The sequence below is a fragment of the Microcaecilia unicolor genome, chromosome 12 (genome assembly GCF_901765095.1).
Source record: "Microcaecilia unicolor chromosome 12, aMicUni1.1, whole genome shotgun sequence".
Classification (NCBI taxonomy): Eukaryota; Metazoa; Chordata; class Amphibia; order Gymnophiona; family Siphonopidae; genus Microcaecilia; species Microcaecilia unicolor.
In genome coordinates this window covers 67584551-67609304 of record NC_044042.1, presented here as the reverse complement: position 1 = coordinate 67609304, position 24754 = coordinate 67584551, and the positions used below count along the sequence as shown (strand labels likewise).

At 46.9% G+C, this 24754-nt stretch overlaps 1 protein-coding gene across 1 annotated transcript in view; it reads right to left on the bottom strand.

Annotated features, from left to right (window-relative positions):
* The window catches only part of MLLT6 (MLLT6, PHD finger containing), a 360336-nt gene that overhangs the window by 124289 nt on the left and 211293 nt on the right, over positions 1 to 24754 (bottom strand). The window contains 2 exon segments of the mRNA XM_030220707.1: positions 9957 to 10074; positions 14421 to 14602. Of these exon segments, the coding sequence (XP_030076567.1) occupies positions 9957 to 10074; positions 14421 to 14602 (300 nt within the window).

Genomic DNA, 24754 nt, shown 5'->3' with positions numbered 1-24754 from the left:
AGGTCCTATAGGTGGTGCATTCCAAGTTCTCGCAACACCTTTCTAACACTTTAAAAAGAGACTGCCTTCAGTCTCCTCAAAAAAGAGGCATCATCAGGGAGACTTTGGAAACAGGATACTAGGCTAGATGGACCATTGGTCTGACCCAGTACAGCGATTTTTATGTTCTTATGATAGCATTTCTGGGTATCTTCATAGGCTTCACTGGTTTCCCTTAAAATCTCAAATTATTTCAAAGTTGCATGTACCATTTTTCATATTTTACATATTTACCAGATCTTTTAATTCAACTCTTCTCTCACTCATTTTTTCTTCATCTTGGGTTTTACTATGGTATCGTATTAAGGTTTACAGTATAAACATCAATTAGATTTAATGTTTCCCTTTTATGCTATCTCTATTAGGAATGATCTACCACAGTGTATCAGAACTGAATCTAATTATCTTCAGTTTAAAAGGAAACTGAAAACTTTTTTATTTGATAATTTTTGAGTGTTTTATTTTCTTAATTTTAAGTTAATTTATTAATTTGTTCTTCATCAATGTACTGTGATTGATGTAATTCCTCATACACTGTCTTTTGGGCCTCTTATGTTGTAAGCCGCCTTGAACCACCTATTGGGATTTGCACAGTGAATAAGTTCCGCGTTAGATTAGACAATTGGCTAATTTGTGCAAAGTCCTATGAGGAGAGCAAGTTGGCAATAGCCAAAGTGATTGGTATGCTACATGAGTTGGGTTGAATGAGCTAATTTACTAACAGCACTGGTTTCCTCCCAGTTGCTGGAATGTCTGAGGACTCTGACACCATGCTGGCGAAGGTATACATGATAAGAGAGAGAATTCTAAAATTGCTGTCTCAGATCCAAAGCTTGCTCAGGTTGCACTTCTCCAAGGTGTGAGATGATCTTCAGGCCCTGGGGTCAATGGCAGCAGCCTTGGATCTAGAGCTAATGGCTAGGGCCCACATGTAACCATTGCAGATATTACTGTACCTTGGTGGTTGGCACAACAGCAGAAGTATTGGGTGAGGCTTTTGAGGAAAGACAAGATCCAGCCTTTCCGAGTAGCTGAAGAGCCTGTCAGCCAGAGCGGATATCATCAAGATGGATGCCAGCCTGGATGGCTGGAGGGCCCACTGCTACAGCAAGGTGGTCCAGGGTCAGTAGTCCTTAGAGGAGTTGAAGTAGCTGTTCAGAAGGTGCTTTGGGCCTTTCTCTCACTGGTTTCAGCAAGAGAGGTCCAGATTTTGTTGGACACCATCACTGTGGTGGTCTGTGTCAACTGTCAAGAGGTACTAGTAGTTTGATGGCAGCAAAGAAAGTGACACCTCTACTGCAGTGGACAGAGCCACAACTGTCAGTGCTCTGGGCAGAACATATGGCCAGGATAGAAAACTTCCAGGCAGACTTTCTAAGCAGGCATACCTTTGATTTGGGGAGTGGCAGTTAGCGGATGCAGCTTTTGCCCTCATTGTTCAGTGCTGTGGGAGATTTTTCAGCTACAGAAAGGAACCAGGCTTGGAGGGCTTGGATGTTGTTATTCAGTTATGATCATAGAATGGTCATATGTATATTCCTGCCATGGTTCCTAGTGGCAAAGGTAATTCAGAAGGAGCCATCAAGAGTTTGTGGTTCTGATGGCACCTGATTGGCAGCCATGGTATGCCAACCAGATTAGGTCAAAGTTAGGAAATTTTCTAAAGTCAGGGGACCTCTTGGCTCAGGGTCCAGTTTGGATACCTGTTGCATCTCCATTTTGTCTTACAGCCTGGCTCATGAGTATGCTTGATTTAGAAAGAAATGGTATTCTAGTGAGGTAATTTCCACCATTTTGCAGGCCAGGTAAAACCCAACCTCTCTGGTGTACATCCAAGTATAGAGGTTTTCTGAGGTTTGGTGTCAGGAATGCAGAGTTAGTCCATTCAGGGTACTGATCTTGGATGGACTAGCCTTCTTGCAGAAGGACTTGGATACAGGACTGGTCCTCAACTCGTTAAGGGTTCATGTAGTTGCAATTGCATATTATAGGGGTCAAAATCAAGGGTGTTCCTTGTCAGCACACCCAAATGTTGGGCACTTCAGGAAGGGAATTAAGCATCTAAGGCCTCCTCAATGCCTTCTAGTTCTACCAAAGAATCACAATCTGGTTCTGAGAGCTCTGGCAAAATAGCCCTTTGAGCCAAATAAGGAGGCATCATAAAGATATTATGCTCAAGTCCATGTTTTTGGTGGATTTCAGAGTTGCAGGCTGAATACACTGGCCAGACTGAATTGCCTTGCGCTCATCGCACCGCTCATAGATACGATGTGGACACCGCAGATTTGGACTGACTACAGTGTTGACTACAATTGAGACTTGCATCACCTACTTTTTTTTTTCCTTCTTCTCTCACTGCAAACGAGATCTACCTCTAAGCGCACTGCTTCACTGAACCAGATGCCGCCTGCTCTAATGCACTATTTACCTTGAACCAAACTCTGCTGCCATATTTAAAACGCACTGTCTTTGGAGCACCAGCTGTAAAGACAGTGCCGCGAATACACTGCACACATGGTATTGTTTATTCTATACACTGCTGCCTAGAAATCGTTGTGGTGCCTTAAATGCTGATATGAAACCCAGCAAAACACTCCTATCTACTGTCTCATCCTACTCTTATACGCACACACAACCCACGACACAGATAACAACAACTCCACAACTCACAAATCACACATCACTTACACACACACAATGCCCACCCAAAAAAATAACAAAAACCACAACAAACCTAACGCCCATGGACACCAACAAAGGACATCAAAAGAAGACACCAAACCAGCACATCAAGAAAACAGACAATTGATAAAAATCACCACAACCCCGAAACCAAGGAAGCAACACCAATTAATACAAATAGGATACACGAACGCCAGATCAATAATAAAAAAAACTACAACGATAACGGCAGACAACCTTGACTTCCTTCTCATCAATGAAATTTGGATCCATGATTCCAAAGACCCGATAATCATAGAGCTGTGTCCACCAGGATACAAAATCACTCATTGGACAAGAGAAGGAAAAAGAGGCGGAAGTATAGCTATAATTTATAAATCCCAATTCACAGTTACAACTACAGCTGCATCAATCCTCCCCCAACTCGAAATAGCCACAGTCAGAATCACCCACCCTAACCTACATGATCAACTAAACATAATCCTATTTTACAGAACCCCGGCTAACTGGCAAGACGCACAGATACACTTCACAGACTTCATATCAAATACTTGTCTGTCCTCCCAAAATGTCCTCATAGCAGGAGACATAAACCTCCATCTTGAAGACACCAACTCAAACAACGTACATGAATGCAAGGAATTCCTCCAACTATGGGAGATCCACTGGCCTAACATGCAACCCACTCACAAAAAAGGACACACACTAGACATCATAACTCATAAATTTTCATCAGAAGCGAACCTCATATTCAGGGATACAAAATGGATAGTCACACTATGGTCAGATCACCACAAGGCAACCACCTCCCTCCTCTGGAAAACAAAAGAGAAACAACAAAAACAAGAAAAGAAAACCTACACAACGAGAGGCAAAATAGACCCTCTAACATTCTGGCAACAAATATATACCGAGGAATGGACTACAACTACAGAATCACCCCAATTTCTACAAGAATGGGACAACAGATGCAGAACAGTGCTAGACAAAATAGCACCGCTCCAAACGAGACCCTCACATAGGAACAACTCAATCCCATGGTTTAACGAAGAACTGAAAGAACTAAAAACACAGGTCAGAAGACTAGAAAGGGCATGGAGCAAAAAAAAAAAGATGAACATGGTTGATTCCAAGATGGCGTTTTGCACACACGCACCTGTGTGAGCTCCCTGAGGACGCTGCAAACTGTTGCCTCTTGCGGCTCCCTCGTCCCGTCGTTCGCGATGGGAAAGCGGAGGGGGAAGGTGAGGGAGCTCCCCTCGGTTCCTGGACCTTCGTTGGCTTTGAAGCAAGCGATTTTGCAGTTCCCCAGGACGCCGCCGGGACCTCTATGTACATCGACTCCTTCTGCCACTGTCGACGTGACGACGTTGATGGGAAGCGGAGATGGGGTTTCCTTGAGCCCCGAGGACCGCAGGGAACCTCCACAGCCAGGAAGTGAATTATTCGCTGCAGCCCAGAGAGTATCCGATACCGAAGGGGTGAATCCGGAGCTGCCAGAGGGGAGGACAGCGGCGAATTTGAGTGGGACCCCGGACTTTACGTTTTCGGCCGATTTGGCCTCAAAGGTACTGCCGCAAGCTATTATTAATAGACTTTCTCGTACCGAGATCGCACCACACTCCCTTTTGCCAACAGGTGGAATAAGTAAGCCCTCTATTGTGACACTTGAGTCACTGTGGAATATGGTTTATAATACTCACTGCTCCATGCAAAGTATGCTAAAAGAAAATACTAAAGATATTAAAACTCTTTCAGAAGCAGTTCTGATTCAGGCACAGGTGACAGCACAGCAGTCCTCTAAGATTGAAAAACTAGATACTAAGATTCAAGAAATGGGGTCTTTGGAATCCGTTTTGGTTAAGGATAATAATTTCTTACATAAACGTTTGGAATACCTTGAAAACCAGTCTCGGAGACTTAACCTCCGGTTTCTTAATTTCCCCAAGTCTCCTTTAATTTCCTCAATAGAGATGGTGAAAAAATACATGATTGACATTCTGGGAATGGACAAAGACTCATTGCCTCCCATAACTCGAGCCCACTATATCTGGAACATTAAGGGGACATTGGGAGATCCCCCTAGACGAGAAATGGGTGAAGAAATGAATCTTACTTCCTTCCTGGAAAGTTCACTGGATGTGATTACTTACAGGACTACAATGTTAGTCACTTTTGTGCTGGAGCCGGATCGGAATGCTGTGTTAAGACTTTCCCTAAGGCATTTAGATGATCTGTTTATGGGCTCCAAGGTTAGGATCTTTCCTGATCTTTCTAGGCCGACACAAGTGAGACGCAGGGCCTTTCTGGAACTCCGTCCCAGAGTAGAAGCCTTGAAAGCTAATTTTGTTTTACGTTTTCCTTGTATATGTACTGTTATGCTTGAGGGCAAACAATTTCAATTTGTAGACCCTAAACAGCTTAAAGATTTTCTAGACGCTAGAGTTGAAGTGACTGTTACATGCCCTCCTACACAGCAGGCTGGAGTCTGAATTTAGAGATAGCAAGTGTGTAATAATAACCTAATGCTTTTTCTCTTTTTTTCCTTTTCTTGGAATCGCTTTTCTTTAGTTGTGGATGGAAAAAAGTGTTTATTGTTTCCTCATACCACTTTTTGTAAAGAATTTCTTTTGTTATTTCAATGTGAATTGTATTATCACATTGCTCTGTGAATCATTAAATGATTAATAAAGGTTAAAAAAAAAAAGATGAACACACACTCAAAGAGTGGAAACAGGTACAAAGAAAATACAAATACAAAATCAGACATACCAAAAGAACACATTACAAAACTATAATAGGACCAAATTACAAGGACAAGCACAAACTCTTTTCACTTGTAAACAATTTCCTAAACACCACACGGCAACCAACCTAGCGAACTATTTCAATGAAAAAATCACAAAGCTCCGACGCATGATACCAAGCAATACCATTGAGTACACAAGCATCCTTGAATGCTTAGACCCAAATCCTGGCGAATACCCAGCTGATCGATCATGGATCAATTTTGACCCGATTTCAATAAATGAACTCACACACTGGCTCAGTAAATATGCCAAATCTCAATGCAAACTTGACATTTGCCCTACCAGCCTAATAAGATCCGCACCCAAACAATTCAAACAAGACCTCACGAACCAAGTAAACTATAGACTCATAAATGGACTCTTCCCAACGAAAATGGAAATATCCTACTCACTCCACTGCCTAAAGATGCCAAGAAAAGCACAATGGACTTAACCAACTACCAACCAGCCGCTTCTATCCCACTCACAACAAAATTGATGGAAGGCATAGTGAAGAAACAACTCACGGTATACCTGACCAAACACTCAATTCTACATAAGTCTCAATCAGGATTTCGATCAAATCATAGTACTGAAACTGTACTAGTGTCGGCAATGAACTCATTCAAAAAAACGATCGCAACCGGCAAGAACATACTCATACTACAATTCAACATGTCTAGTGCCTTCGACATGGTGGATCATGGAATACTATTACACCTACTAGAGTACTTTGGAATTGGAGGCCCAGTTCTCAAATGGTTTGAAGGATCCTCACCACCAGATCCTACCAAGTAATAACGAATACGGACAGATCGCCACCTTGGAGACCGGAATGCGGAGTTCCTCAAGGGTCCCCCCCTCTCACCAACTATCTTCAACCTAATGATGATACCATTAGCCAAACTCCTAGCCAATCAAAACCTTAACCCCTACATATATGCCGATGACGTTACGATCCATATCCCGTTCAAAAGTGACTTAGACGAAATAACCAACGAGATCAACCAGAGCTTCCAGACCATGCACTCTTGGGCAGACTCATTCAAGTTAAAACTCAACGCAGAAAAAACTCAGTGTCTAGTTCTCACCTCCCAATACAACACAAACAACTACCCCACAATAACCACACCCTACTGCACACTTCCTATCTCAGAAAATCCTTGGAAACACCATTGATCGAAACCTCACTCTCGACACCCACGCGAAGAATACGACGAGAAAAATGTTCCAATCGATGTGGAAACTCAAAAGAATAAAACCTTTTTTCCCAAGAAACATCTTCCGCACCCTAGTACAGTCATTGGTAATATGCCACTTGGACTACTGTAACGCTCTGTACGCAGGCTGCAAAGAACAGACCATCAAAAAACTCCAAACAGCCCAGAACACCGCAGCCAGAGTCATGTTTGGAACACCTAAATACGAAAGTGCGAAACCCCTCAGAGAGAAACTGCACTGGCTCCCACTCAAGGAATGAATTGAGTTCAAGATCTGCACGACTGTACACAAAATCATTCACGCAGATGCCCCACTCTATATGTTAAACCTAGTGGACTTACGGCCCAGGAATGCCAAAAGATCGGCCCGCAAATTCCTCAACCTGAACTTCCCCAGCTGTAAAGGAATGAAATACAAACAGGCTTATGCTACTACCTTTGCGTACAAAAGCACACAGTCTTGGAACACACTACCCGTGGCCCTGAAAACCATGACCAATCTAACCAGCTTTCGCAAAGCTTTAAAAACACATCTCTTCAACAGAGCCTACAAAAGTCACCCTCAATGAAACAAATCGGCCATCTTGAAACAAATCATTCCTTAAACCACCCAAATACACCAAAAAACACCTCTCACATGACCTTACCTAACACCTTTCCAGCTAAATTCCTCTTTCACCTCAGCTTATAATCGACTGTTTTCTTAAATCATGTAACGACGTTCTCATATCCATACTCTGTAAGCCACATTGAGCCTGCAAAAAGGTGGGAAAATGTGGGGTACAAATACAATAAATAAATAAATAAATATTCTGCTGAGAGCTCTTCATGGTGATGTCAGATGAAGGAATTACAATTAAGACAGTTCTATCCTTTTTATCTAAGATGGTGTCTCTCTTTCATATCAATCAGGCATTTTCATTACCAGTGTTTCGCAATGGACAATCTAGTAAAGGCTCAGGGGAGTTACACTGTCTAGATCAGGCTTGACCAGCATATGACCCATGGGATAGAACCCGGCCGGCCAAGTGCAAGGGCGGGACACAGGGAGGGAAGGCCTGAAGGGAGGCGATCTGCAGACTGCCGCTGCTGCGCTTCTTTCACACGGAGCAAGGTCAAGGTGAGGCGCTATGATGTGAATTCAGGGGGACCCGGCCCACTGGTGGACGGGTGGAAGGGGGCGGCGACAACGATGACTTTGGGGGGGGGGGGGGGGGGGGCCCAGGCCCTGCCCAGTCTCTCGGCAGCCCTGCCTATTACACTAAAGATTTTATTCCAAAAACAGATGTGTTGGAAGAATGGGACTACAAGATGGTTTTGCTGTGAAGATATGAGAGTTCTGTAAGGTATCAGTAATTGAGAGAGATATGGAGATGATCCAGAATTGAGGATATTATAGATCAATGAGAAGATTTTATAAGAAATCCAATGAAAAAATGGCAACCAGTGTTCTTCACGAAGGAGTAGGGTGACATGGTCAGATTTCTTGGATCTGGTCAGAAGCTTCACAGCCATATTTGCACTATCTGAAGTCAGCATGTCTCCAGACTTAATGCTGTATAAAAGAAAGTTGCAGTAGTCCATAATGGAAATAAAAAAGCAAGTGTGAGAGAATACAAACAGCTGCCTTATTGAAGAGCTGGTATACACAGGAAATCATTTTGAGCTGAGCTTGAAGTAGTAGTGTTTGGCTATGTTAAAAATGCAAGGATTGGTCTGTTAGAATTCTGATGGATGAATCAAAGGTGATTGTATTCCTCTCACAAGAATAGGAGTAGCAACTGCAGGGGGGGATCTGTATGGCCTATTAGAAATCCTTGCGATTGATCAGGATTTTGTTTTAACTTATAAGTTAGGATCTAGTTTGCAATCCAAGTCAATTTGTTGTTGAAAGTATGTATCTTCAAAGGACTGTCAATAATCTAGTCTAGCAAGGATATGAATTCATTAGCATACACATAGGACGTTAGTTCTAAAGACTGTATGAGAGTAAGGAGGGGGCAACAAAAATGTTGAAAAGGATTGGGAATATCTTGAAAACCTTTCCCATTTGTGATGCTCAAGGACTGTGAGTGAAGACCAAGGCTATAGTGAGGTCAATAAAGCGGTCAGTCATTCTCTTTCTCCATCTGCTGGACAGCATAAAGCCACACATCTGGACTGGTCTGGAGGGTTTCAAGGAAAGAAAATTAGCAGTAAAGTATAATTTCTCTATGTGGCTCTTTCAAATTTATTTCAGTTAAACAATAAGGTACAGGCAAATGCTTAAGGTCCAAATGTTTAGGAAAGACCCTTTTGGATGTGCTAATTCAATGGCTCCCAAGGTAGATTTTTGCCCCAGCACAAGTTAGCTGCTGGCAGAAAGAAGATCTGGTTGGGGGGGAGGGGGGTATTAGAACAGGAACCACCCCTGCACTCAAGAGTTCTGTCTATTTTCCGTAACCCCTTTGCATTGTCTGCCAACTGGCAAAAGAATTTGGTGAGAAGAATTTTTTTTTAATCTGTTGCTTCCTCCTCTGCAGTCAAACACCTCCCCCTTCCATTGGAGAAGGGGGAGGTATTTGAAGGAGTTTTATATATTTTGAAGGGTAGGAGAACCCAAAGTGCTTCTTTGTCTAGCACAATGACAGCATACCTCTGTGGATTTTGGGCAGAATACTAGTAGCTGTCCCGAATTCTATAAAAGTCACTAAATGTTGTGTGCACAATTTGAGTAACAAGACAACTAGCGCTGATAATTGAGATCTTAACAAGCAATTATTGGTGCTAATTGAATTTAATTAAAATTTGCATGTGTAAATTTAGGAGCAGGTCCAAAAAGAAGGCACAGCCATGGGTAGGTCATGGGCAGATCAGAGGTGTTCCTTTAATTTATACTTGTTCTTGTAGAATAAAGGGGATCCGTGCCTAATTTAGCCACAGGGATTTACATCACAGTTTCATTGGTGTAATTGGTTGCGCCTAAATGTAGTCACAGTTCCTGGTGCTAAGTGCTATTCTATAAAAGGCACCTAACTTTAAGCACCGATTATAGAATAGCACTGTGCTATTTTTTTGAGGTACCATTTATAGAATTTAGTCCAATGTAATCTCCTGCCTTCTATCTCTCCATGAAAATGATGACACCAGGATTAAGATCCATTATTATTATATATATTTATCACTTCTAGAAAACCTCAATTTCTGTACTCCTCGCCATAAGACACGTATATTTTAGTTCACATACCTGCCCGACTATTATTTGATTGGTTCAGGAGTGGGTTGAAAGATGGCCCAGTGGTGAGAGGGCTTCCAAAAATGTGAGATGATGGGATACTGAAATTAGGGCCTGCTAGAGAAAAGACCTGTGAGAACAGAAAGGTAAAGCATTAAAAAAAATTGCCTGTTAAGACTTAGGGCCATTATCAAAATGGATTTTCCCCATTCTGTGCATATGGGAAAAAAAATCTCTATTCTGTAAGGCCTTAGAGCCAGAAGTTCTAAATATTTTTCTCATAGTCACAAAATGGGGAGAACTGTTTGCTGCATTTGATCCCTAGTGAGAGGGTAAGAGCTATGCAGGCTTTCTTCCAATTTACTATCATTACACAACCTGTAGTATCCATTTGCTATTTCTGTACCATAACCACCATTGTATCACTCTCTACCTTCTTTTCAATTTCTTATTTATTAGGATATATTTACCACCTTTTTGAAGAAATTCACCCAAGGCGAAGCACATTCAAAACAATATAGACATATGCAAAAGGTGATACAGGTCACTGTAGAAGCACATTGATACATGTAGATTGCATATATGTGTAAATGCAGATTTTAGAATGCTGCTATTTATTAGGGCTGCATTAATAATTAATCGCATGCTGCCCGGCATCACTTGCTCCCTCCGCTCCCAGACCTTCCTGTAGCTCTCTGCCCCCCCCCCCCCCCCCCCACAGTACCTTTTGAAACAGCAAGTCTTCAGTCCTGCAGGCCAGTGGCAGCTACACAGACCAGAAATTCTCTCTGATCCGGCCAGCCCCTTCTGCAAATAGGAACTTGCGTCAAAAGGGGTGGGCCGGGTCATAGGGAAAGGCCCAGTGCAGGTCACAGGAAGCTTTTCAGTACGGCTGCTGCTGACCTGCAGGGACGAAGACTTGCTATTTCAAAAGGTACTGCGGGGGAGAGGGGAGTGCAGGTGGGGGGAGGAGACCCATGGTCAGGTCCAGGAGGGGTCGAAGACTTTGTTTAAAAAGGTAGTACATGTGCGGTTGCATGTGTATGTGGGGGGGGGGGGGGGGGGAGAGAGTGAGCCACAGGCGGGTACAAGGGGGAGGGGGCTTGAGAGAGCCACAGTGGGGAAGGGGGCAGGGGGCCTTGAGAGATCTATGGGGGCTTGAGAGAGCCGGGGGCGGGCGAAGGGAAAGATACCGGACCTTGATGGAAGGGAAGGGGGAATTGAGAGAAAACCATGGACAGGGCTAAAAGGGGAGGAAGAGATATGGATTGTGTAGAGGGGAAGGGGGAAATCAAACATATAAACGGTGAGTGACCGACTCACTCGCAAGTGCGCAGTAGAGACTTCCCTCTCTGTCCCGCCCCCGTGTCAATACGTGATGACGGGGGGTGGGACAGAGAGGGAAACTGCGCAAAGCCGCCGAGGTCGCTACCGCCCCCTCCCGAGGTCGCCACTACCGCTCCCCCCACCTGGTGTCACCGCCGCCAGCCCTCCACCCGGCCCAGGCCCTCTCTCCGCTACTAATTACTTACATCCATTCGCCGGAACGCAGCACGCACATCAGCTGAGCTGCCGTCGGCCTTCCTTCTCTGCCTGTGCCCCGCCCTCGCTGATGTCACATGAGGGCGGGACACAGGCAGAGAAGGAAGGCCGACGGCAGCTCAGCTGATCTGCCCTGCTGCGTTCCAGCGAATGGATGTAAGTTCAGTAGCGGAGAGAGGGCCTGGGCCGGGTGGAGGGCTGGCGGTGGCGGTGACCTCGCGGGGGTGGGGGAGAGAGGTGGCGACCACGCAGGGGGGGGGGGGGCAGCGTCGACCTCCGAAAACCCCAATACCAGCCCGTTTTAACGGGCTCAACGGCTAGTAGAAAGAGAAACCGAACTGATGGAGAAAAGGATGTAGGGAGGGCAGTGGAGTGAGAGAAAGATAATGGACGGTGGGGGGGGGGGGGGGGGGAAGGGTGGAGGGAAGGATGAGAAAGAAAGAAGTGTTGGATGGGGGGGGGGGGGGGGAGGGAAGAGAGCGAGATAATGGACCTGAGAGAGGGCAGTGGAAAGAGAATATAGAGGGAAAGATGTTGGGCTGAGAGAAAGAGAAAAAAATGGACCTGGGGAGGTGGGGTTGCTGAAGCCCCGCTAGCCGAAGAAATCTGCTGCCTGAGACACCCCCTTCCTCCTCATACTGCCTCAGGAATGAGGAAGTCAGTAGCATGCCTCCAGCCACCGATGCTTGCACTCCCCAAGTTCATGCATAAACTGAGCATACTCGGGGAGTAGCAGCTGGAAGCACACCACTGTCTTCCTAGCTCCTATGGCAGTAAAAGGGGGCCGTTTTGGCAGTAGATTTTTTCAACTTGTGGGGCTTCGGCTTCCCCACTAGCAAAGGAATGGTATGAGGGGGAAGAAATCTGTGCCCTCCCAGTCCACTCTTGTGCCCCCCTCCAATGGACTGCTGGATTAGATTCTTATGGTGGGGAAGGGGGGCGGGTAGGATTCAGGGGGGTTGGGGGGTGAGTTAGGTTGGAGAGGGTTTGGGGAAAGGGGTCTGGCGGGGGGGGGGGGGGGGGGGGAATTATAAAAACGCTTGATAGCACGTAGCAACTGTATAAATGTATGTAAGATATCACATTTATTGTCCTGTATATTATGGATACTATGTACTGTGAAATGTTCCATCAATAAAATTGTTGAAATATAAAAAATTTAATCAAAATACAGCCCTACTATTTATGAGTAGAAGCCCCGAAATGCACAGATTCAAAAGGGGTGTGTTTTGGGCAGTCCAAAAAGTTGTATTTGTATTTCTCATTTTACAATGGGTACGTGCCTATATATTAAAAAATTTCTGTCGGCTTTTGTACCTGCACCGACGCAAACATAAATCTCTGCAAAGTTTTGGCCAGGGCTTGAAATGAGTAATTGAGGGGACACCTGTCCTTAGCCCCCTCCCCCATACATCATATAGCCTTTAAAAAACGTGCTATTTTGAGCTTCCCTCCTTTATTGGCTGCACTTATATGTATAGGACGAGATACTCAAAGCCACTTACATGGATAATAGTAGCCGTTATCTAGATAAATATTTCAGGTGCTGCTATCTGTGTATATTCAGTGGCACTATCTGGATAGTGCCGCTGAATATGTGTACAAGTTGTCTTGTCACTAACCGGATAGTGACAGGATGGTGCATGGAAGTTATCCAGAGAATGGCGATATTCAGACCTCTAGCCAGGTAACTACCCAGAATAAAGTTAAGCCAGAAAAAAAATGCTGTTCTAATTTTATCTGGATAGCTATCCAAATAGCTATCTTAACAAGCCAATCAGCGCCGATTATTGCCAATTAGCAAGAAACTATTGACATTAATTGGCATTAACTAGAATTTACATATACAACTGGTCTAAGCGCATTCTGTGCAGTGATGTGTGTAAATTCTAAGTCGCACAGTTTTAAAGGGGGGTGTGGCCATGGGCATAGAACGGGCTGGTCATGGGTGTTTCTAAAATCTACGTGCATTGCTATAGAATAAACTCAGTCTGCGCCTAATTTAGGCATTGGCATTTACAATGTGTAACTGCCAGTGACTACATTTAGTTGTGTGGACGAGTGCTCGTCCTGTTCTGTAAACCACGCGGAACTTTAGGCTTATTCTATAGGCGTACTTTACAGAATATGCCTAGGTGTATTTTGTTTCAGCGCAGATTATGTAGGCGTGATAAAAAGAATCTAGTCTTGAGTGTGTAAAGGTTACTGTGTGACAAATTCTATTATAGAATACTAGCGTAAGCTGGCATCTATGTGCCCACATTTAGGCATGCCTACTTATGCCATGTCAATAGTAGGCATAAATGCACAAGCCTAAATGGGGCACTTTTGCATGTAACTTACAGTAGTCTGTAAGTTATGTGTGTAAATGTTGGTCCCTCCCATGCTCCTTCCCCATGAACACTGCTTGCATTTATGTGTTAAGCAAGTTGCACGTCATTTATAGAATAGCACTGAGAACGCACATAGCAATTACATCTACATGTAATTTACCCATATAAGTTCCAGTATTCTATAATTTAAGCATGCAAATGGCGCTTAAATTTTGGTGCTAAAGTTATAGAATGAGGGGCATAATTGCTAGTGTTCACATATAAAAACTGTTAAGCGATACTGCTTTTTCTGTGAAAGTCTAGTTTTATAGAACTGCTTCTGCTGCATAAACAGGAAAATACATATGTATTTCCTGGCATCCTTATGTGTATTTTACAAAAGGCTCCATGTGAAAGAAATTGTGAACGTCCTAATCCAGATATCCCAATTCTTGTAGACATCCTGTACAAAATAGGGCTTCACATGTCTTAGGGAATAATACCACCAGATCTTGGACTGAATGTGTGAAATATAATTGTGAAAATAGAATAGACTTAATATTTTGCGTACTGGATCTCTGAAGTTTTTAGTCTATCTTTTTCTACTTCTAATTCTTCTTACCTGTGTGGTAGAGACTGAGGAAGAAGAGGCAGGAATGGTGCCAGTAAAAGATGATCTATTTAGTGGCAGAAGAGGTGAAGAGCCTTGGTGTGAAAGGACACTAGATGAGAGTGGAGTACTGCATGCTGCCCTCAGTACCCCACCTGCATGGGAGATAGGATCCTTATTACTTGTGTAGATCCCTAGGTTAAAAAAAAAACACCCACAATAGCATACCATAGTACAATAGTTATAACAAACTGTATAAATCTGAAAATTGTTTACTTTTAGATCAGAAATCTCTGTGCAACAGGCAAAATCTCCCTTACACTAGTCAGCTGTTCTTTCAAGTTATGCAAAATCTCTTTTAATACTAATGTTGCCTCCTTTTTTGGTAAAGATGAGGACTGATCCTTTGTTTGGCTTTCTGGCTGAAAGTAAGGACTTGCACGATATGGTATGATGCCCTGCCACCTGAGTGTTTGGTTGGACTGACAGTATGAAAAACACATTATAATCACTGCTGAGGTAAGATAATTAAATTTCCTGACTAAAAAAAATACTGTTAGCCAAAAAGAGGCCAACCAAGAAGTTTCTGCTAAAATTAAGATTAAGGTCTGAATTATGCACACAGGAGAGTCCTTCCCTTTGGCCAACATACAGATGTGTAACATCCTACTATCTGATCCCACTGGGGATGTGAAACTGTTTGAACCATGGCCAAATGGGGGACACTTAACTCTTACATGAAATAAAAACAAAATAAGCTAGTGCTAGCATAAAGACAGTTCTTCTAGTAGTATAACACCTTCCCAGGTACTACCCCACAATCATTAGCATTGGAAGAAAAAAACATATTCAACAGTGTTAGTACAGTATTTTTCTTCATACTACCTTGCATTGTCAGCATTAAAAACAGATCAGCTTTCACCTAGTGGTGGTCGTCACTTCCCTTACTAGTACACTTACCCCCTGTTCTCCGAGGACAAGCAGGCTGCTTGTTCTCACGACTGGGTTGATGTCCACGGCAGCCCCCACCAACCGGAACAAAACTTCGAGGGCGGTCCCGCACTCAGGGAACGCCCACTGCGCATGCGCGGCCGTCTTCCCACCCGTGTGCGACCGTTCCCGCTCAGTCTTTTCTTTTCCGCGCTGGAGAGAGCCGTGTTCGTCCCTCTCTCTGTCAGCCCCAGAAACCGGACCGCACCTTAGATGCGAGTTTTTCTTCGTTTGTTTTTTCGTTTGTTCTGTTTTTTCTTTTTCAAAAAAAAAAAAGAAAGAAAAAAGACTTTGTTTTACTCCCCTCGTACTTTGAGCGGGAGGCGCCTTGTTGCGGCCTTGTGGCCGCGCGGTCGATTTCTTTTTCGGGTGTGCTTTTTACCGCCACCATCGATGACTTTGACTTCGCCAACGCGATTTATCCGTCAATGTCCTCGAAGGTCCCGAGTGGATTTAAGAAGTGTGGTCGGTGCGGCCGGCATATCTCGCAGACCGACACTCACGCTTGGTGCCTCCACTGCCTCGGGCCGGAGCACGATACCAAGACGTGCACCTTGTGTCTCGGTTTACGGAAACGGACACAGGTGGCGAGGCAAGTTCTTCGGGACTGTTTTTTGGAACTTGCGCTGGCCCCTCTACGTCGACTTCGACGGCATCGGTGTCGACGGCGGGATCTTCGGTACCGGTACCGATGTCCACGAAATCGGCACCGACCCCAGGAGCACAGGTTCCGTTGGCCCGCCGGTCTTCCGGAGATGGCAGGGGTGAGCGGCTGCGCGGGCAGTCGGCCACGGTCACTCCCTCTACCCAGGGCCATCGGGACCGAACCCTGTCGGACCCAATCCCTCGAGGCCGAGGGGGATCTACCTCCTCCTCTTTGGTACCGCCGAGCGCCGATGACGGGCACCGAAAGAAAGCTAAAAAGCACCGTCATCGGTCGCCCACGGCGCATGTGGCTACCAGCTCCGGCTCCAGAGATGACGACGCCGAGGAAGAGGCAGCGCCGGGAGGAGCGTTCCCCCTCGGTGGTAGAGGTATCGCTACGTCAGGGCACGAGCACTTCGGTGCCGTCTCCTGGACCTGAGCAGATTCTGGCACCGGCACCTTCACCGGCCCCCTCGCCTTTCCCGACAGCGGGCCTTGATGAGTGCCTCCGAGCCATCCTTCCGGGGATCCTGGAAGGGCTGATGTGCCAGACTGTGCCGGCGCCGGGGGGTGCTTGCACCCCCGGCGCCGTTGATGGAGGCGCCGGTGTGCTCTAGCCCAGCGCCGAGGCCTTCGACACCGACGCCGCTCGCGGTGCCAGTCTCGATCGCCACGCAGGTGGAGTCTCCGTCGACGTCGGGAGCTTCATTCCCGCCGGCGCGGGAGTCCACCGCTCGACGACGCCACCGAGGACTCGGTGCCTCGAAGTCGAGCCCGGTTGAGGTCTGAGCTACAGGAGCTCATGTCACCGAGGAAGAGGCCTCGTGGGGGGAGCAGGAGGACCCCAGATATTTCTCCTCAGAGGAGTCTGTGGGCCTTCCCTCCGACCCCACTCCTTCACCGGAGAGGAAGCTCTCGCCACCTGAGAGCCTCTCATTTGCCTCCTTTGTCAGGGATATGTCTATCTGCATTCCCTTCCCCGTGGTTTCTGTGGATGAGCCGAGGGCCGAGATGCTCGAGGTCCTCGACTATCCATCACCACCTAGAGAGTCCTCCACGGTACCGTTGCACAATGTCCTCAAAGAGACACTGCTTCGGAACTGGTTGAGACCTTTATCTAATCCCACCATCCCCAAGAAAGCGGAGTCCCAATACAGGATCCACTCAGACCCAGAGTTAATGTGGCCTCAATTGCCTCATGACTCGGCGGTCGTGGACTCTGCTCTCAAGAGGGCACGGAGTTCGAGGGATACCGCCTCGGCGCCCCCGGGGCGGGAGTCTCGCACTCTGGACTCGTTTGGGAGGAAGGCCTACCAATCTTCAATGCTACCAGCTCTATACGAGCATACACATGCGGAATAATGTGAAGCAACTGGCGGACCTGGTTGACAAGCTCCCCCCGGAGCAGTCCAGGCCTTTTCAGGAGGTGGTCAGGCAGCTGAAGGCGTGCAGAAAGTTCCTGTCCAGGGGTATTTATGACACCTGTGATGCGGCATTTCGAGCTGCGGCCCAAGGTATAGTGATGCGCAGACTCCCATGGCTGCGTGCCTCTGACCTGGACAACCGCACCCAGCAGCGGCTGGCTGATGTCCCTTGCCGGGGGGATAATATTTTCGGCGAGAAGGTCGAGCAGTTGGTGGACCAACTACATCAGCGGGAAACCGCCCTCGACAAGCTCTCCCACCGGGCGCCTTCAGCATCCACCTCTGCAGGTGGACGTCTTTCCCGTGCCCGGCAGGCTGTGCCCTACGCCTACAACAAACGTAGGTACACCCAGCCAGCCCGAAGGCCTCATCAGGCACAGGGACAGTCCCAGCGCACTCGTTCCCGTCAACAGCGTGCGCCTAAGCAGCCCCCTGTGCCTCCACAGCAAAAACCGGGGACGGGCTTTTGACTGGATCCATGGGAACATAGCCGCCATCAAAGTGTCCGTACCGGACGATCTGCCAGTCGGGGGGAGGTTGAAAGTTTTTCACCAAAGGTGGCCTCTAATAACCTCCGACCAGTGGGTTCTCCAAATAGTGCGGTGCGGATACGCCCTGAATTTGGCCTCCACTCCACCAAATTGTCCTCCGGGAGCCCAATCCTTCAGCTCCCATCACAAGCAGGTACTTGCAGAGGAACTCTCCACCCTTCTCAGCGCCAATGCGGTCGAGCCCATGCCACCCGGGCAGGAAGGGCAGGGATTCTATTCCAGGTACTTCCTTGTGGAAAAGAAAACAGGGGGGATGCGCCCCATCCTAGACCTGAGAGGCCTGAACAAATACCTGGACAAAGAGAAGTTCAGGATGCTTTCCTTGGGCACCCTTCTACCAATGATTCAGAAAGACGATTGGCTATGTTCCCTGGATTTAAAGGACGCATACATTCACATCCCGATACTGCCAGCTCACAGACAGTATCTCAGATTCCGTTTGGGAACACGGCACTTTCAGTACTGTGTGCTGCTCTTTGGGCTCGCCTCTGCACCTCGAGTGTTCACAAAGTGCCTCGTGGTGGTGGCGGCGTACTTGCGCAAGCTGGGAGTGCACGTGTTCCCGTACCTCGATGATTGGCTGGTCAAGAACATCTCAGAGGCAGGAGCCCTTCGGTCCATGCAGTGCACTATCCACCTTCTGGAGCTGCTGGGGTTTGTGATAAATTACCCAAAGTCCCATCTCCAGCCGGTCCAGTCTCTGGAATTCATAGGAGCGCTGCTGAATTCTCAGACGGCTCAGGCCTTTCTTCCCGAAGCAAGGGCACAGAACCTTCTGTCCCTTGCTTCCCAGACCAGAGCGTCTCAGCAGGTCACGGCTCGGCACATGTTGAGACTCCTGGGTCATATGGCCTCCACAGTTCATGTGACTCCCATGGCTCGCCTTCACATGAGAACTGCTGAATGGACCCTAGCTTCCCAGTGGTGTCAAGCCACCGGGAATCTAGAAGATGTCATCCGCCTCTCCATCAGTTGCCGCAATTCACTGCACTGGTGGACCATTCGGACCAATTTGACCCTGGGACGTCCATTCCAAATTCCGCAGCCCACGAAAGTGCTGACGACGGATGCATCTCGCCTGGGGTGGGGAGCTCATGTCGATGGGCTTCTCACCCAGGGACTGTGGTCCCTCCAGGAACAGGATCTTCAGATCAACCTCCTGGAGCTCCGAGCGGTCTGGAACGCACTGAAGCCTTCAGAGATCGGCTGTCCTGTCAAATTATCCAAATTCGGACAGACAATCAGGTTGCAATGTATTACATCAACAAGCAGGGGGGCACCGGATCTCGCCCCCTGTGTCAGGAAGCCATCGGGATGTGGCGTTGGGCCTGCCAGTTCGGCATGCTTCTTCAAGCCACATACCTGGCAGGAGTAAACAACAGTCTGGCCGACAGACTGAGCAGAGTCATGCAACCGCACAAGTGGTCGCTCCATTCCATAGTGGTACGCAAGATCTTCCGAGAGTGGGTCACTCCCTCGGTGGACCTTTTCGCCTCTCAGACCAGCCACAAGCTGCCTCTGTTCTGTTCCAGACTACAGGCACACGGCAGACTAGCGTCGGATGCCTTTCTCCTCCATTGGGGGACCGGCCTCCTGTATGCTTATCCTCCCATACCTTTGGTGGGGAAGACCTTACTGAAGCTCAAGCAAGACCACGGCTCCACGATTCTGATAGCGCCTTTTTGGTCCCGTCAGATCTGGTTCCCTCTACTTCTGGAGTTGTCCTCTGAAGAACCGTGGAGATTGGAGTGTTTTCAGACTCTCATTTCGCAGGACGACGGAGCGCTTCTGCACCCCAACCTTCAGTCTCTGGCTCTCACGGCCTGGATGTTGAGGGCGTAGACTTTGCTTCGTTGGGTCTGTCGGAGGGTGTCTCCCGCGTCTTGCTTGCCTCTAGGAAGGATTCCACTAAAAAGAGTTACTTTTTAAAGTGGAGGAGGTTTGTCGTTTGGTGTGAGAGAAAGGCCCTAGAACCTCGTTCTTGTCCTACACAGAACCTGCTTGAATACCTTCTGCACTTATCAGAGTCTGGCCTCAAGACCAACTCAGTAAGGAATCACCTTAGCGCGATTAGTGCTTACCATCATCGTGTAGAGGGTAAAGCCATCTCTGGAGAGCCTTTAGTCGTCCGATTTATGAGAGGCTTGCTCTTGTCAAGGCCCCCTGTCAAGCCTCCTGCAGTGTCATGGGATCTCAATGTAGTCCTCACCCAGCTGATGAAACCTCCTTTTGAGCCACTGAATTCATGCCATCTGAAGTACTTGACCTGGAAGGTCATTTTCTTGGTGGCAGTTACTTCAGCTCGTAGAGTCAGTGAGCTTCAAGCCCTGGTAGCTCATGCTTCTTATACAAAATTTCATCATAATAGGGTAGTACTCCGCACTCACCCCAAGTTTCTGCCAAAGGTGGTGTCGGAGTTCCATCTTAACCAGTCAATTGTCTTGCCAACATTCTTTCCCAGACCGCATACCCGCCCTGCTGAACGTCAGTTGCACACATTGGACTGCAAGCGAGCTTTGGCCTTCTATCTGGAGCGGACACAGCCCCACAGACAGTCCGCCCAATTGTTTATTTCCTTCGACCCCAATAGGAAAGGGGTCGCTGTCGGGAAACGCACCATCTCCAATTGGCTAGCAGATTGCATTTCCTTCACTTACGCCCAGGCTGGGCTGACTCTTGAGGGTCATGTCACGGCTCATAGTGTCAGAGCCATGGCAGCGTCGGTGGCCCACTTGAAGTCAGCCACTATTGAAGAGATTTGCAAAGCTGCGATGTGGTCATCTGTCCACACATTCACATCTCATTACTGCCTCCAGCAGGATACCCGACGCGACAGTTGGTTCGGGCAGTCGGTGCTGCAGAATCTGTTTGGGGTTTAAATCCAACTCCACCCTCCAGGACCCGAATTTATTCTGGTCAGGCTGCACTCTCAGTTAGTTGTTCTTCGTAGGTCAATTTCTGTTATACCCTCGCCGTTGCGAGGTTCAATTGACCTGGGTTCTTGTTTTAAGTGAGCCTGAGAGCTAGGGATACCCCAGTCGTGAGAACAAGCAGCCTGCTTGTCCTCGGAGAAAGCGAATGATACATACCTGTAGCAGGTGTTCTCCGAGGACAGCAGGCTGATTGTTCTCACCTACCCTCCCTCCTCCCCTTGGAGTTGCGTTTTACTCATTAATTTGCTTGTCATTCAACTGAGCTGGAACGGTCGCGCACGGGCAGGAAGACGGCCGCGCATGCGCGGTGGGCGTGCCCTGCGTGCGGGACCGCCCGTGAAGTTTTGTTCCGGTTGGTGGGGGCTGCCGTGGACGTCAACCCAGTCGTGAGAACAATCAGCCTGCTGTCCTCGGAGAACACCTGCTACAGGTATGTATCATTCGCTATATTGAGCCTGTCGTGGTCACGAATTTAAGGCACTGATCATCACAGGCTGAATCTGGCCTGGATATTCAGTGCCAGACCTAGGCATGGACATTGAATATCTGGGTCATAGGCAGCCAACAGAAGTTCCCAGACAATATTCAGACTGGTGCCTTGGTAAACTTAGAACAGCCTTTGTGCTGTTCTAGCTTTATCTAGGCACTTACCTGGTTAGCAGACTGAACATTGCCACTAACCGGATAAGTCCCAGCTCTGCCCTGACTCCACCCCCAGACCATATGGGCACAACTGGATAGTGTTGCTGCAGTTAGAGCACATATTCAATGGTAGTAGCCAGTTAAGTGTCTCTGAATACGTGCTCTGGGACTGGCCAGCTGGATTTAACTGGGTACACGCCTTCCTATCCAGTTAAATCCTTTTGAATATCTACCCCTTTGATAGTTACTGAACTGCTTTGGAAAAAAATAGCTGAATCTATGACATTATGGCTCAGAAGTGAGACTGATACAGGTGGGGAAGGTTTTAGTGCTAGAAGATAGAATTTTGTAAGAAAAGATAAGTGAACCATCTATCTAAAACACAATTTTCGGGAACAATTTACCCACGTAAACTGTCCTCCCTCAACATATAACTGTAAGGGACTGAAATATAAATTAACATATGCATCTAGCTTCTCCTACATATGCACGCAAATCTGGTATGAATTACCAAAATCCATAAAAATAACCCACGACATAGTGAACTTCCGTAAACTATTGAAAACCTATTTATTTAAGAAAGCATACAACAACAACTCATCCTAACTGCCAACTAACAAAATGTACCTATACAAAATGTATTCTTTATGTCTTGTTTATGCTAAATTATCCTGATTTATAGTTTAATATTCCCAATCTATTTAGGAAGGATAGAGAGGGTCGTAAAGGTGGAGGAGTAGCTCTGTATGTGAGGAACGATATCACTGCGACTGAAATGATAGGGACCTGGGGAAAGGAAGAAGCGATATGGATCACCTTAAAAAGAGATGATAGAACCTCTGTCCACGTGGGTGTTGTCTACAGACCTCCGACACAATTGGAGGAATTAGATAAAGACCTGATCGCAGATATTCAAAAGTTGGGAAGCAAGAGAGAGGTGCTGTTGCTGGGAGATTTCAATCTGCCAGATGTAGATTGGAAGGTTCCGTCTGCGGAATCGGAAAGAAGTAGAGGGATCGTGGATGCTTTCCAAAGTGTTTTGCTCAGACAAATGGGTGATACTAAGATCTGTAACAGAGTGGACACCCGGGAGGGAGTGGAAAACATGAAAAAGGATTTGAGGAAGCTAGAAGAATGGTCTAAGGTTTGGCAATTAAAATTCAATGCTAAGAAATGCAAAGTGATGCACTTAGGGAATAGAAATCCACGGGAGACGTATGTGTTAGGCGGGGAGAGTCTGATAGGTACGGGCGGCGAGAGGGATCTTGGGGTGATAGTATCTGAGGATTTGAAGGTGACGAAACAGTGTGACAAGGTGGTGGCCGTAGCTAGAAGGTTGTTAGGCTGTATAGAGAGAGGTGTGACCAGCAGAAGAAAGGGGGTGTTGATGCCCCTGTATAAGTCGTTGGTGAGGCCCCACCTGGAGTATTGTGTTCAGTTTTGGAGGCTGTATCTTGTTAAGGATGTAAAAAGAATTGAAGCGGTGCAAAGAAAAGCTACGAGAATGGTATGGGATTTACGTTACAAGACGTACGAGGAGAGACTTGCTGAACTAAACATGTATACTCTGGAGGAAAGAAGAAACAGGGGTGATATGATACAGACGCTCAAATATTTGAAAGGTATTAATCCGCAAATGAACCTTTTCCGGAGATGGGAAGATGGTAGAACGAGAGGACATGAAATGAGATTGAAGGGGGGCAGACTCAAGAAAAATGTCAGGAAGTATTTTTTCACGGAGAGAGTAGTGGATGCTTGGAATGCCCTCCTGCGGGAGGTGGTGGAAATGAAAACGGTAACGGAATTCAAACATGCGTGGGATAAGCATAAAGGAATCCTTTACCGAAGGAATGGATCCTCAGGAGCTTAGTCAAGATCGGGAGGCGGGGCTGGTGGTAGGGAGGCGGGGATAGTGCTGGGAAGACTTATACGGTCTGTGCCAGAGCCGGTGGTGGGAAGCGGGACTGGTGGTTGGGAGGCGGGGATAGTGCTGGGCAGACTTGTACGGTCTGTGCCAGAGCCGGTGGTTGGGAGGCGGGGCTGGTGGTTGGGAGGCGAGGATAGAGCTGGGCAGACTTATAAGGTCTGTGCCAGAGCCAGTGGTTGGGAGGCGGGGCTGGTGGTTGGGAGGCGGGGATAGTGCTGGGCAGACTTATACGGTCTGTGCCCTGAAGAGCACAGGTACAAATCAAAGTAGGGTATACACAAAAGTTAGCACATATGAGTTATCTTGTTGGGCAGACTGGATGGACCGTGCAGGTCTTTTTCTGCCGTCATCTACTATGTTACTATGTAATTGTTCAAGTTAATCTGTCATGAATGAAGTTTAACCTAATACCTTTCAGTTCTTATCATAAGACGAACTTTCCTTCCTGTAACCTAATCCACTCTGTCTCCTCTTCCTCAACTATGTATTTCTCCTCTCCGGAACTGGTAATCACCACTTACGGAACTATGTAAGCCACATTGAGCCTGCAAATAGGTGGGAAAATGAGGGATACAAATGTTATAAATAAATATACAATTTTAGCCATATTTAGAGAAGGCATGCCCAGGGGCTTGTTTATATCATGAGAGGAAAATAACATGCTAGTAAAAAAATACCTATGAATTTTGACCCAAAGCAGATAAGCCTGAAAAGTATCCTATATATCAATAACGTTTTTGAAAGAAAGTTTCTCATTAAATTAAGGATTCCAAGCAATGCACAGACCTGAGTACCTACCTTTACTACGCAAAAATTTCCAGCAGGTCTGTAACTGTAGTTTTGGGAAGCAGGGCAATTCTTTTTCGGGGGGGGGGGGGGGGGGGGAATTGAGGTTCACGGACCACAAGGAATTTGTTGCGACAGGATGTTGGGGGGGGGGGGGGGGGAATCGGGTTGGGAGGTGGTCCACTGGACCACCAGGGATTTTCTAGTTTGGGGGTGGGGGATCAGGAGGTCCACTGGACCACCAGGGAATTGCAAACAGCAACTGATGCACAAAGGGGAATCTGTGCATTTCATCTGCATATGATCCCCTTTGTGCATTGGTCGCTATTTGTGACTCGGTATTTTTTCCCGCTGCACCTGTATTTAACAGAGGTCTGTAATCAGACAGGGTAATTATATATGCACTGCATTCTGGAAAAGCCTGGTCCTTTGGCTTCTCATACACCTA